This window comes from Cyphellophora europaea (genome assembly GCF_000365145.1).
Source record: "Cyphellophora europaea CBS 101466 unplaced genomic scaffold supercont1.14, whole genome shotgun sequence".
NCBI lineage: Eukaryota > Fungi > Ascomycota > Eurotiomycetes > Chaetothyriales > Cyphellophoraceae > Cyphellophora > Cyphellophora europaea.
The window spans coordinates 200,605-213,868 of record NW_008481802.1 but is presented as its reverse complement, the minus strand read 5'-3'; the positions used below and the strand labels follow the sequence as shown (position 1 = coordinate 213,868).

The window sequence follows — 13,264 nt, the reverse complement described above, 5'->3', positions numbered from 1 at the left end:
CACTGCTGCCTGGAAGCTACCAGCCAGTGGTAACATGGTGCTACACTATAAAGTGTCGCCGGCCTGACCCGTCTATCTTCCCGCACTGCACTGACTGAACACCAAAGCTATCCAGCAACGCAATCGCACAACTCCTGAGCAGGCCGCTGAGCCCACCACGATGCCCCTACTCTTCGACTTCATCGATCGCCAGTTCATCACCTTCCCACCACCAGTGCACACCTCTTTCCTAGGCCGTACCGTGATCGTCACCGGCGCCTCCTCCGGGCTAGGCCTCGAAGCCAGCCGCCTCCTCACCACCCTGCACGCCACGCGCATTATCCTCGCCTGCCGCAACCTCGACAAAGGCCGCGCCGCCGCCGATGAAATCCGCCGCTCCAATTCCGACGCCACCACTGCCCTCGACGTTTGGCCGCTCGACCTCTCCTCCTACGCCTCCGTTCTCGCCTTCACAGACCGCGCCGTCACCGACCTCCCCCGTCTCGACGCTGTGATCGCCAACGCCGGCATCTGGCCACACAAATACCACCAGACCAAAGACGGCAACGAAGAGACGCTGCAGACCAATGTCATCGCGGCGGCGCTGCTGGCGTGCGCGCTGCATCCGAAGCTGGCGCGGACCGCGGCCGAGCACGGTGTAACGACGCACATCACCTTCACGGGCTCGGAGCTCTATGAGTTCGCGGCCTTCAAGGAGCGCAAGCAGGCGGCGGAGGGGAAGTTGTTGGCAACGTTGAATGATGAGAAGACTTTTGCGAAGACCAAGGGGGATCGGTATAATGTTTCGAAATTTCTCATCCTGCTGGTCGCCAGGCAGATGGCAGCGTTGGCGCCGGTCAAGGGCAAGGGGGTGGTGATTAGCGTCAATGCGCCAGGGTGAGTTGCTCTTTTGCCAATTGCTCCCTGCTGTTCATCTCGCAGTCATGTCGATGATCATAGCATGCTAACGATTTGCAGCATGTGTTACACAGATCTCGGCCAGCAGGACATCAATCTCAATGCGGCGGTGCGCAGGATCATCAAGATGCTCGCCAGGAAGCCGGAAGTGGGTGCGCGGGCGCTGGTATATGGGGCATGTGCTGGTGTTGAGGCGCATGGCGGGTACTTGCCGGATTGCAAATTGACCGATTTGAAAGGGCTCGCTGCTGGCGAGGAGGGACGGAAGTTGCAGGAGTGGGTGTGGCGGGAGTTGAAGGTGGTGTTGGAGGGCGCGAGGAGCGGAATTACTGAGTTGTAGACAACGGTTGTACAAGTGCACTGGTTCGCAGTGAGAATTTGAGGATAAGACCCTTACGGGCTACCGGGTAGGCGCCCTCACTGTGCAAATCAGGCAACATAGCCCCCAACAAGTCTCGCCAAAAGCCCCTGTCACTTTTCCCTTTAGGGTGGTCCGTTTGCGGGGCATGATACGCCAACAGTTGCCGTCCTTATAGGCCTGGAGGCGTCAGGCTTTCGTGCTCGTGTGGTTGTCGGATTGAGCAGCATCCTTCAGCTTTTTAGAGAGCTGCCGTCGGCCTTTCTTCCTAATCTCTGGACTGAGTTGAGACATTTTCGAAATTGGGATGAACCGACTCCCCCGCACTGCTGATCCGGTGTTCTTCGACACATCTCTCGGGTTACCAAATTGATCGCCTTCAGTCAGTCGATACTTGGTTGTAGCGGGAGTATGGCCGCCCAGACCGCTCCGTTCTCAATCAGACTCCGGGAGAGGATAACTTTTGTCTGTCAGCAGCCTGGAAACACCAATGCCTGCCCAACGCAAGCGAGCAGCAACGCCAACCAGCAGACGGCAAGCAGCAGTGTCAGCCTGACTGACGAGCACTTCCTCTCTATTCTCCCCGCCTCTCAGCGTGCTGACATCCACAACCTGGTGCCTCCGAGGCTGGACGACATCTCCTGGATTGAAAACGAGCTCAATGTAGAGAGGCTGCGCACGATTCAGCCTTTGCTCTGGCTCGTTGGTCGGCCAATGCCGCCGCGCCCACTGCATCACCAGATCTCTCTGGGTCGGCAGGTGGTCGTCACAGAGCAGATGGACATGCACCTTGTCTGGACTACTGGTCGTATGTATCTAAAGCCATTGCCACGCTTTCTTCTTGAGCCGCAGTTCTGGACGAGATTCCTGTCTTGCGCACAGAATTGTGCGTGCGTAGTAGCGAATGGCAAGGCGCAGACTCCTCCTGCAGCAGCCTCGAATTTCAGCAACTCCACAGCTTCCACGCACCAGCAGGCCTTCGTGGAGTGTAGGCAGCACAAGCTTCGAAAGATAGCCCTCGGGTTCCTCTTCTCCTACGTGGCGCTCATCAGCCACGAAAGCGATCTCGGAATGGCCAAGGAGAAGTTTTTGCTGCCGGCAGAAGTCGACTGGCCATACTGGACATCTTTCGTGCGCGAGCTCAGTCCAGAGCACATCTATCCAGACATCGATGACCGCTTCGTCTATGGAGAGCTCCGCCTAAGTCGGCTAAACAAGATCTACACACTGACCAAGAGACCCTTTTTGCGCGGCTATGTGTACAGCTGGCAGCAGTATAGTAGCTTCTTTGGGGAGTACCTTGGACTACTGACTGGTGTGATTGTATACATTGCAATCATTCTAACGGCCATGCAAGTTGGCTTGGCCACCGATCAACTCCAGAACAGCCAGGCTTTCATGAACGCTTCTTATGGTTTTACCGTTTTCTCGATCCTGGGTCCGCTGATCGTCATAGCATTCATGGTGCTGGTCTTCCTTTGTCTGCTTTGCATTAACTGCATCAAGACCGTGACTTTTCACAAGAAGAGGATGGCAATCGCAAGACCTGCTCCCTCACGATATTAAGCGTGGCAACCACGAAGGTTGCGCTCCACTACTACCTCGAGCCAACTCGCCAAACCAAGTTACCCATTGAGGTACCTTTCAACGGCCTCGTTCATCGAGCCCTCCGTTGCGGTGGTCCGGGGCAAGTGATTCGATGGCCAGTCTCGCAATTCTGTGGGTCCAATAATGCCGAAAAGAGCAACAATTGCTGATATCACGGCCCCTGTCGCTTACTCCATACATTCGTTCCTTTTATGTCTTGAGCGAGCTCCAACATTGCGCTGCAATAAGAGCGAGGCGGAATTTCTTGGCAGGTGGATGTGGACGAATGATCAATCACCCACTCCACCTCTTGGAAACCACGTGTTGACTTACTATACAACACTAGTCTTGACACATCGCCTTGACAGCATCAAAAGCGAGTTCTCTCATAGCTGTCGAAGGAGGAGCACGTTATCGCAGCTATGCGGCTTCGCGCGGAAGCAGATTCTCGTTGTGGCCCACGTTGCGGCGATGTCCATACAGCTCCTTATCTCTAACATCGCCGCACCTCCGAACGTCGGCTGTCCTCCTTCCTTTCTTAGTCTACTAGCGGAAAGGCCAAGCCCTTCTTCTCAGTATCAAGGCATATACAAAAGCTCTAATGCCGGCCAAGCATAGCCGTTGGCAAATAGCCTGTGCTCCAGCCAATGTCTTCCCACGTGGCCCGGAAAACAAGACTGGACTATGTGAAGGTAGGCGAGTCGGTGCACACACAGCCAAGAAGGCCTGCTGTGAGGTATAAAGCGGTGGAAGTCTGACGGACAATCCTGCGGTGCCAGCTTCGCCCGGTCCACCAACACTTCACCTGCTGCAGATAATGGCGTTTCTACAGGCTGTCGCGGCGGTGCTTGCCCTGAGCTCGGTGGCAAGTTGCCGCCCTATCGCGGCAGGCAATGACACAGTTCATCACTTGTCTACTGTGGGCTATGGCGATCTGGTCTTCACCTTGGGCGATGTTCCGTACCTGTCACTCACCACCACTCCATCAGCTCAGGCTTCGGGGATGGAAGGTTCCGGGATGCTCCCATTCACGGTTGTCAAGACCGAGGAGTGTTTGATATCGGCAGAGACATTTCAGGATCTTGTTGGCAAGTATCTCGACGGAGACGATGTGATCTCCGAAGCCTTCCTGCAAGGCATCTACCTCTCTACAACCTGCACCACGGGAGCCAGTGTCGATGATTCGGCAGTCGCATCCCTCTCATCCATGGGCGCCAAGATAACTATCGCTGGCCCAGGATGCTCCGGAGGTCCCCTAGATGTTGTTGAAGGCCTAGATACACTTGAGCCAGGCCCGTATATTGCAAGCATCGCCGAGGGCACCATCACATTTTCCAAGGTATACCGTTTGTACGAAGATCGGTACCGCACATTCGTCTTCGGCGCCTACCCTGATTCCAGTTCGGAGGATGCATACAAACCATTCCCGGTCAACGTAGCTCAGTATCAGGATCCGCTCATCCCGGTGCCTTCAAGGATCTACAGTTGGTCAGACCCGCGGCCTTTTGCCGGCTTGAGAGTCTCAATCAAGGATCTGTACGATATTAAAGGTCTACAAACCGCTGGCGGCAGCCGAGCATGGGCATCTATCACGCCCATTGCGGACGAGACAGCACCCTCTATTCAACGTATTGTCGAGCTCGGCGGCCAACTTGTCGGCAAGCAGAAGACTGCTCAGTTCGCATCAGGCGCCGATCCTTGGGACTGGTACGACGTTCAGTACCCGTTCAACCCTCGAGGTGACGAATGGCTTACCTGTTCGGCATCTTCTTCCGGCGGAGGCTGCTCCATCGCTGCGTACGACTGGCTAGACCATGCTATCGGCTCCGATACTGGTTCCTCAGTGAGAAGGCCGGCATCGGTGTCGGGCACGTACGGCAACCGTCCCAGCCAAGGCATGATCTCTCTGGAAGGTGTACAGCCACTAGGTGCCGCCCAAGACACCGCAGGTGTGTTCGCTCGTGACCCGTACAAGTTCGCATATTTCGCCCAACATTGGTATACGGCCGAGCTACATCAAGACACTTCTGTCAACGGCCTGGAGCCGCTGAGCCTCGAAGCAGACCCACCCCTCCCCAGCACCGTCATCTACACTCCTGAGTATCTCCCTGCCCGCAACCCGGCAGCCGATGCCCTGGTCCAGCAATTCTACGCCAACCTCACCACCCTCCTCGGCCTCACCCAGCTCGACCAGAACCTCACACAAATCATCCTCGACAGTGACGAGCCAGCCGTCCTCAACAGCTCCTTGCGCAACAACGCCTCCTCGCTCCTCAACCAATACACACAATGGGTTGGGGTCGGCAGGCCCCTCGTCGACACCTGGGCACAGCTCTACGACGGCCGCTTCCCGCCCGTCGACCCCGCCCGCCGCCCAGGCTGGATCAGGCGCACCCAGGACAACACCACCGAGGCGATGTACGATGAGGCCCTCGGCGTGAAGCGCGCCTTCAGCGAGTGGTTCAACGACGACTTCCTGGGTCTGCAGCAGCAGTCTGACAGCGCAACAGACAAGTGCGGCGACTCGGCGCTCTGGATCTACGACATCGGCACGGGCGGCCTCCCCAGCTACCGCGAGGAGGATCTGCTCGCCAACAACGAGTTCGCCACCTACCTGAACTACACGCCGCCCGACACGCTGACCAACGGCGTGAGTTTCTGCTCGTTCGCCGGCTGCGCCGACTTCACGGTGCCGATCGGCCAGGTGCCGTACTTTAGCAACGTCACGCTGGTCGAGGAGATGGTGCCCGTGACGCTGAGTCTGGTAATGCGGAGGGGCTGTGATTTTAGCTTGTTCAACTTGATCAAGAAGATGGCGGATGTGGGCATGTTGAAGGCGGTGAAGACGGGGAGGACGGCCTTTTGAGAGCCCGTTGCTTGGGGTGCAAGAGTGTGTGGATATGAGTCAATGTGTTATCTGAGATCATGATGGGCGGCATAGCAGTAATAGCTCGGTTCCTTCGTAGCTTGGCATAACCTGCAACCTGCAACGGCAGGTCGGAACCTATGAACCTGTAAACGAGGCTTTCGCACGATAGAGTGAAGTCGTTGCCAAGCTTTCACTGCCTGATGAATTGTGTTGAGACCCTCGCTCGAGCAACTTGCCACGTTGGAATATACACACCGCGCAAGAATGTGCAGTGATAAGTGGTAGGTATTATCGCTAGCAGGACTGTCCCGACCAGTAGGCCCAGGAGTCCCAAGACTTCGCGATTTGCCGCGAAGGTTATGGTCTCCCCATCGCCCAAAAACCCTACAAAGGTTTTCCTTCCCCTTCAGCCAACGGAGGCCTGCGAGATCTCCTTCCGTTCTCTCCCCCTCGCGTCGTACCACAAGCACGCATAGTTCCACCACTGCTGCCCCACACCGTCACACTCGCTCTCCAGCCACAGAAACGTCTCCATCACGCACTTGACCATGGACCACGACGATTTCGCGGGCTTGATGGCCATGTGTTCCACGAATGGGGATAGCTCATCCATGAAGTGATATTCTTGTTTCGTTTGTAGATGTTCTAAGGCGAGCATGCCGGCTAGCATCCAGGCCCAGAGCATCAGACTGCCGGACACGGTGATGTTGTTGTTGTCCTCCTTCGGTTTTTGCGTCGCGCTACTACGGTGGTAAAGGTCTGGGTCCGTGGTGTCGTCCGCCAGGGATTTGCAACAGGTTTTCAAGAGCGGGAGCATCTGCTGCAGCAGTTTCCGGGGGGTGTCGTTGGAACTTGCGATGGGGAAGAGGACCAGCTGCATGAAGGCCAGTGCGGCGTGTCTGACCACCTCGTAGATTCCGCTCATGCCGGCGCCCTGCGTTGGTAGCACGGGTAGCTCCAGGATATCGTGTATGATCAGACACCTTGTGTAAAAGATCAGATTCAGGTCTGGCTTCGCTCCAGCTCTTCGGGAGGTCAGCCTGCGCTGATACTGGTTGTACCTGACCACTAGCGTCCTCATATGCTGCAGACACTGATACAGGCCTGCGAAGGGCTGCTCGGGACTTGTCCTCCAAACGAGCGGAAGGCCACCCAACATCCTTCTCATCTGAGCGTTCGCTTCGTCGTCTGGAGTGTGCACCGCCATACCGATAAAGACGCTCGTCGGTGCCATGGAAACAAAGTTTGGAGCCTCAAGACGCCGCCACGCAACTGTGCCATCCACAAGTAACATGGCCTGCTGCATGATTGGCCAATGTAGTCCTTGTAACCCACCGCGCTGCTTGTTGACGTAGCGAACAAGAGAGAACCAGTGCGCGTATTCGAAGCTCACACTGCTGTAATAATGCATGTCAGTTCCTTTGCCAAACGCCTTCCGCATCTGCGCGGGCTCATGAACCTGCGTAAAAGCAAGCTCATCGCTGGCGGAAGATCCGTGCGCAATCAAGGTGGAGATCGCCAGAAGCGCTGCATCGGACGGAACGCCATTGTTGCGTTGAAGGTCAGCGCGAACGTGTGCCATCGTCTGCGTTTTGTAGGAAAGTCGGAGCAAACGATGCGATCTGCTGGCTTGTAGGTCGTCTGGAGAACCTTGCGCCCGAGATTGGGCGTGCACAAAGGCGTAGTGGGTGATGCCAGACATCATGACGGGGTACCATGTCAGCGGGTCGGACATGACCTCCTGCATGAGGACAGACCGTATTTTGTGGCCATGCTGAGGCTGTTCGCTGACAAGGTAGGCGTTTAAGACATGGTTGAGCGTATGATCGAGTACAGAATGCAGGAAGTGCGGTAAGTTGTCTTGAGGATATACGTTGAAGGGATCGAGACGTCCAGATCCCAGCAAAGTCATGGGATTCATGTTGGAGTAAGTGCGGCTGGCGGTTGCCAACGGGGAAGTGTTTCCGGATCGACGTCGGACAGTATGCGGCTCTTTTGGTCGGCGGCCTTTGGCACGGACTTTACGTTTCTTCACCACAGTATTGTATGTGTGTGCTCTCGAAGGAAGGCCCAGGAGTTGCTGTCGCAGCAGGCTGTTATAGTTGGTGGCCATTTGTTCCTGCTCTCCAGGTGCAGCATGGCTTGCTGCCGATGTGGAATATTCGGTATTCTCTTCCAGATAGAAGAGCTCCATTACAGTCTGTTGTTCTCCTTAAGTTCGAACTGTGTTTTGTGTCAATGTCAGCGAGTCACACCATCAATCCCGGTAGCTTCAACCAAGAAGTATTCCATTGCTTGTGCTTTCAGCAATGTAGGCTTTGAAACAAATATAGACGACAGCACACATGGCGGCGACCCTCGTGAGCGGGGAGTCTAACAATATCATGGGCACGAACGGCAGTGATAAGCGTTACACGGACTGAGAACCCGCCACTGCTATTCAATCTTAAGGACATTAGACTTTCACTTGACACATCTTGCCCCTCACAAGGTGATCCAGATATGGAAAATACGAAGTATTGCTCGTGAAGAGATGCTGATGACTGGATTTTTATTATACCGGAATTGTTGTAGCCTTGTTGTAGATGGTCTGGGCGGGCCGGTCTCTAAGTGTCCATGATGCCTGATCGTGTTGCCTTTTCTGGGTTGTGGCGCCGACTTTCGCCCGACTTTTGGCCTACGGACAACCAAGTCTTCCGCGTCATTGGTAAATAGAATTTAGGCTCTTGGGAAGCTCCCGCGGTCAGAAACTCAAAGATGAAGTGAAAGGGGATTTCGGATCGCAGAGTCGGGCGAGTCGGGGTGCTGGCCTTATTGTTGTCGTTCCTCGGGTCCATTGTTCCGTAACTCCCTGCCTATGCCGTTGATCCGTTGATTTGTGTTTTGCCTCCAGAGAGATGAGACCAGCAGAGAAGTCTCCTGCAAGCCGGCAACCCGGTAACTACCTTGAGTAACCAAGGTCCATGCTTCGTCGTTCGAAGAAGCGCACATTCTAGACAGCGGAGGTTTTCGGAGCCGACGCATCTTTTGATATCTGCCGTTTCAAGCGGCTGTATAGTCATTGAGCATGCCAAGCCTTGAAACCTAACACGAACCCTTCCTCTTTCACGTGGAAGAATCGAGTTCACCTAAGGTAACCGGGCACATCGATTACTGGTCGTGCTTCCGGTACCAATGGTATGTTATGCACACTTTAGGAGGTTCAAGATCGTTTGAATGCCCAATGAGCCGGAACGTAGATCTCGCTAAGCTTTCACTGCCTGGAAGGTGGACAGGCCTTGTCCATCGATTTCAGATGGTATAGAGCTGCCAATGGAAAGCATTGGGATCTCTTAAACCAATAGACTGCAATCGTGTGGAAGTGTAATTGTCTGGGCAGCGCAAGAATTTAGCACCATATCCAGATACGTCAGTTGATGTTATGTGATCTGTAGACTTCGGCGAATCTCAAAAAATAGTCGCATCCCAAAAACACTCGCATGGCTTTCAAAACTATCAACGCCGGGTAGACGAAGTAGTTGAAGCCGAGCGACAAGCGTGATATCAAGATTCGATAAGAGAGAACCGTATTGCTCGACCACCGGCTTGAGGTCCCGAGGAGTCGTAAGTGCGCTTGGAAGGTCTATTCGAAGGCGGCCGAAGCGCGCACGCCGACCTTGAAGGACACCTTGGGGTATTCATACTCTTTTTCCACCTCTGCACAAGTCAATGAAACGGAGGATGGAATATAACAATGCGGCACAAATCGTAATCCTTAGATAGACATCCGATTCGTGTGACACCTCCAGTCAACCTGTAGAGATGGAGAGAAGAGGGATGGGATCTCGGAGTCCTGATGCTGCAAATCCATGCAGGTGAAGGTGGCCCTGAACGATCCACCGCGGCGGATAGATGTGCTAGTCAAGTTGAAGGTGACGAGAGAACGAGTTCAGAGTTTGGAACACTGTGTGCGTGGCCATGCAACCTACACATAGCTGTCGAGTCGATCTCATCATATATTATTGAGATATGCGTTGGATGTTGGGGATTCATGGCACAGCATCGGTGGTTGAGGTCTCATATGAATGTCGAGCCCAGCGTGGATAGTGCGGAGAAATACCTTTGAGGTTCATACGAATTGCGATGAGAAGGTTGTCAACACCCAAGAGAGCGCTGATATTTCCTTACGACGTCTCGAAGATTTGACGATCAGGGTATAGGATTTGAGCATAGCTCGCATAAGGTAGCTTGAAGTTCGAATTAAAGTCCGCTTGAGCTCATATACCTCTTTGGGGTTAGGGCAGCCTCGATTGTGCAGCCTTACGCTCCGGCGCCTTCGCGATTCAGCGCACTGCAACGTCGATGACATACCTTACTCTCGACTGCTCAACCTGAGATTCCATAGGCGCAACCTTGGTTTCTGACGGCTCCGTTCCTAGCCAAGATGGCGACGAGCCCCACGACTGCAGAGGACCAGGGTCGCCTGCTGGAGGAGGCGCTGGCTGTGGTTCGAACTCAGTCGCAGCAGATGCGAGTAGGTAGGACAGCACATAATGTGAGCGTATGCTGACATACCGGACAGAGATGTCTAGAAACACCGGGGAAACTTATGGACGCCTTGAAGTGCGGGTATGTGCTCCAGAATCGTCGCCGACGTCCCAAGGCTTCCGTCACTGCCAGCAGTAGACTGACCATTTGACCAGGTCAACGCTTGTCAGCGAGCTCCGGAGCCCCAGCTTAAGCCCTAAACAGTACTATGAACTGTATATGGCTGTCTTCGATGCACTCAGGCACCTCTCCGAATATCTCCGCGACTCCCATCCCGTCAGCCACCTTGCAGATCTCTACGAGCTTGTACAATATGCCGGAAATATAATACCCCGGCTGTACCTGATGATCACCGTGGGTACAGTGTACATGGGCGTGGAGGACGCGCCGGTCAAAGAAATCATGAAAGACATGATGGAGATGAGCCGCGGTGTGCAACATCCCATTCGTGGACTGTTCTTAAGGTACTATCTCATGGGGCAGGCCCGGGACAATCTGCCCACAGCCACCGAGGATGGGCCGCAAGGGACAATGCAAGATTCAATCAACTTTGTCCTTACTAACTTTGTCGAGATGAACAAGCTTTGGGTTCGGTGGCAGCACCAAGGTCATTCCAGGGAACGGGAACAGCGCACACAGGAGAGAAGAGAACTCGAGCTATTAGTTGGCAGCAACTTGGTCAGGTTGAGTCAGATGGTTGAGTTGGATGCCTACAAGTCGATCATTATCCACCCGTTGCTCGAGCAAGTTGTTCAGTGTCGAGACGTGTTGGCGCAGGAGTACCTCCTCGAAGTCATTACCAAGGTCTTTCCGGATGACTTCCACCTGCACACGCTGGATGAGATGCTCTCGGCAATCGCGCGCCTGAACCCGCACGTCGACATGAAAAAGATTGTGATCGGACTAATGGACCGATTATCCTCCTATGCACAGCGCGAAACCGAGTCAACGTCTACCGAAGACAAACAGAAAGCCGAGGAAGATGCCATTACGCAGCTGCTAGAGAAAGTATCACTTGAGCAGAGCAAGAAGGCCGAAGTCACTTCCGAACCCAGTGATTCTCAAACGAACGGGACGGACACAAAGCCCGAAGATGAGGCACCTGCTGAGTCTCAACCCGACGTGCAACCACAACCAGATGCTCAGAAAGCCCCTGAAGCTGTCAATGGAGATGCTCCCAAAGGAGTTGGCGATGTCAAGCTGTACGAGATCTTTTACGAACAAGTCATCAATCTGGTAAAGACTCGGGGCCTTTCAATCCAGGATACAATGGCTCTCCTCACCTCTCTCGCCACATTGGCTCTCAGCATCTACCCAGATCGCTTGGAATATGTCGACCAGGTCTTGGCATATGCAAGCGTAAAGACCGCCGAGTACGTGGACTCGGCGGATCTACATTCTGCGGCGACACAGTCCAACATGCTCAACCTGCTGCTCGCGCCAATCCGATCATATTTCTCTCTATTCACCGCACTCGCCCTACCCCACTACCTACCACTATTCCAATCACAAACATACACGACTCGACGATCGGTCGCTGGCGAATTAGCCCGCAGCATCTTGCGCAACCGAGTCAAGATAACGACGCCTGAACATCTTGAGGGCGTCCTCGCCGTCCTGCGTGTTCTAATCAAGGAAGGTGTGCAACAGCCCGCTGGCTACCCAGGCCTAGGCAATCGTAATCGTGGTGATTCGGACGAGATTGTTGAAGAACAGGGCTGGCTTGCGCGAATTGTACACTTCATCCAAGGCGGAGACAACGATACACAACTCAAGCTACTGCAGCAAACACGTAAGGCGTTCGAGGCTGGCAACGAGCGCATCAAGTATACCACCCCAGCCCTACTCACAGCCTCTCTGAAACTCGCACGGCGCTTCAAGGCTCGTGAGCATTTCGAAGACAACTGGCAGTCACAGTCTTCTACACTGTATCGATTTATGCACCAGACTCTTTCGCAGCTGTATACGCGGGTCAATCCCGCTGCCGCAGAGCTGTGCCTGCGCCTCTTCGTCGCATGTGGACAGGTTGCAGACCAGTGCGGCTTCGAAGAATTTGCCTACGAGTTCCTGGCACAAGCTTTCACCATCTACGAGGACTCGATATCCGACTCTCGTGCGCAGTTCCAGGCTGTTTGCATAATCGCAGGTGCCTTACAGACATCGAGGGGTTTCGGTAAAGAGAACTATGACACATTGATCACCAAGGCAGCGTTACACGGCAGCAAATTGCTGAAGAAGCCGGATCAGTGTAGAGCAGTGTACTTGGCTAGTCATCTTTGGTGGGCAATCGAAATCCCTGGCAAGGAGGAAGATCCTGCAAATGCAAGTCCCCCTTTCCTTCAATTTCGACCGTGACAGCAGATATTAACAAAACCACAGTTCTACCGCGACGGTAAACGTGTGCTAGAGTGCCTACAGCGCGCCTTGCGCGTGGCTGACGCGTGTATGGATACCGCCGTGTCTGTCGAGCTGTTCGTGGAGATCCTCAACCGCTACGTCTACTACTTTGACCAGCAGAACGAGACAGTAAGGGCAATCCTTCCCCTCTCCATCCCCAAATTCCATTCCATTTTCACATGGCCCGGATGTACCGGATGTATGGATCATACTGACGATGGACCCTCAGGTGACGACCAAGTATATCAACGGCCTGATCGAGCTGATCCACAGCAACCTGTCATCGTCGAACGCCGAGGGCGGCAACCAGCAGAGCCTCGAGAACCCCAAGCGGCACTTCTTCCGCACGCTCGACTACATCAAGGCTAGGGAGTGGGAGGGCGTGATTACCGAGGCGCGGTCTTGAGATGGCTTGGGAAGGGCTTGGGGGCCATATTGTGGATAGGTAGAAATGTGGCGGGCGGAGCGGAGCGGTGCAGTCGTGTGCCGGAGCAAGCCGTGTCAAGTTCTGTGCAATAGGGGACGAGTGGGAGGCAGAGGAGGAGAATGGTCCGTGAGTGTACAGATAGGTCCTGCCCGTCAGCGACGGCTGGGGAGTATAGGCGGGGCCTGGTACTCGAACAGGTGCG

General features: G+C 54.5%; 5 protein-coding genes across 5 annotated transcripts; 4 read left to right on the top strand and 1 right to left on the bottom strand.

Annotated features, from left to right (window-relative positions):
* Positions 1 to 160: 160 nt before the first annotated feature.
* HMPREF1541_10733 (uncharacterized protein) lies at positions 161 to 1,237 on the top strand (the record flags this gene model as incomplete). The annotated part of the gene is made up of 2 exons (XM_008715403.1): positions 161 to 876; positions 958 to 1,237. The coding sequence occupies 2 exons, from the start codon at positions 161 to 163 to the stop codon at positions 1,235 to 1,237; spliced, it is 996 nt and encodes a 331-aa protein (XP_008713625.1).
* Positions 1,238 to 1,666: 429 nt separating this feature from the next.
* Positions 1,667 to 2,821, top strand: HMPREF1541_10732 (uncharacterized protein; the record flags this gene model as incomplete). The annotated part of the gene is made up of 1 exon (XM_008715402.1): positions 1,667 to 2,821. The coding sequence occupies one exon, from the start codon at positions 1,667 to 1,669 to the stop codon at positions 2,819 to 2,821; it is 1,155 nt and encodes a 384-aa protein (XP_008713624.1).
* Positions 2,822 to 3,659: 838 nt separating this feature from the next.
* HMPREF1541_10731 (uncharacterized protein) lies at positions 3,660 to 5,708 on the top strand (the record flags this gene model as incomplete). Its single annotated transcript, XM_008715401.1, has 1 exon — positions 3,660 to 5,708. One exon carries the CDS (start codon positions 3,660 to 3,662, stop codon positions 5,706 to 5,708), a length of 2,049 nt encoding a protein of 682 aa, XP_008713623.1.
* Positions 5,709 to 6,117: 409 nt separating this feature from the next.
* On the bottom strand, positions 6,118 to 7,905 carry HMPREF1541_10730 (uncharacterized protein; the record flags this gene model as incomplete). Its single annotated transcript, XM_008715400.1, has 1 exon — positions 6,118 to 7,905. One exon carries the CDS (start codon positions 7,903 to 7,905, stop codon positions 6,118 to 6,120), a length of 1,788 nt encoding a protein of 595 aa, XP_008713622.1.
* A 2,229-nt stretch (positions 7,906 to 10,134) lies between these two features.
* On the top strand, positions 10,135 to 13,041 carry HMPREF1541_10729 (uncharacterized protein; the record flags this gene model as incomplete). The annotated part of the gene is made up of 5 exons (XM_008715399.1): positions 10,135 to 10,224; positions 10,273 to 10,319; positions 10,394 to 12,564; positions 12,646 to 12,764; positions 12,865 to 13,041. The coding sequence occupies 5 exons, from the start codon at positions 10,135 to 10,137 to the stop codon at positions 13,039 to 13,041; spliced, it is 2,604 nt and encodes an 867-aa protein (XP_008713621.1).
* Between the last annotated feature and the right edge of the window lie 223 nt (positions 13,042 to 13,264).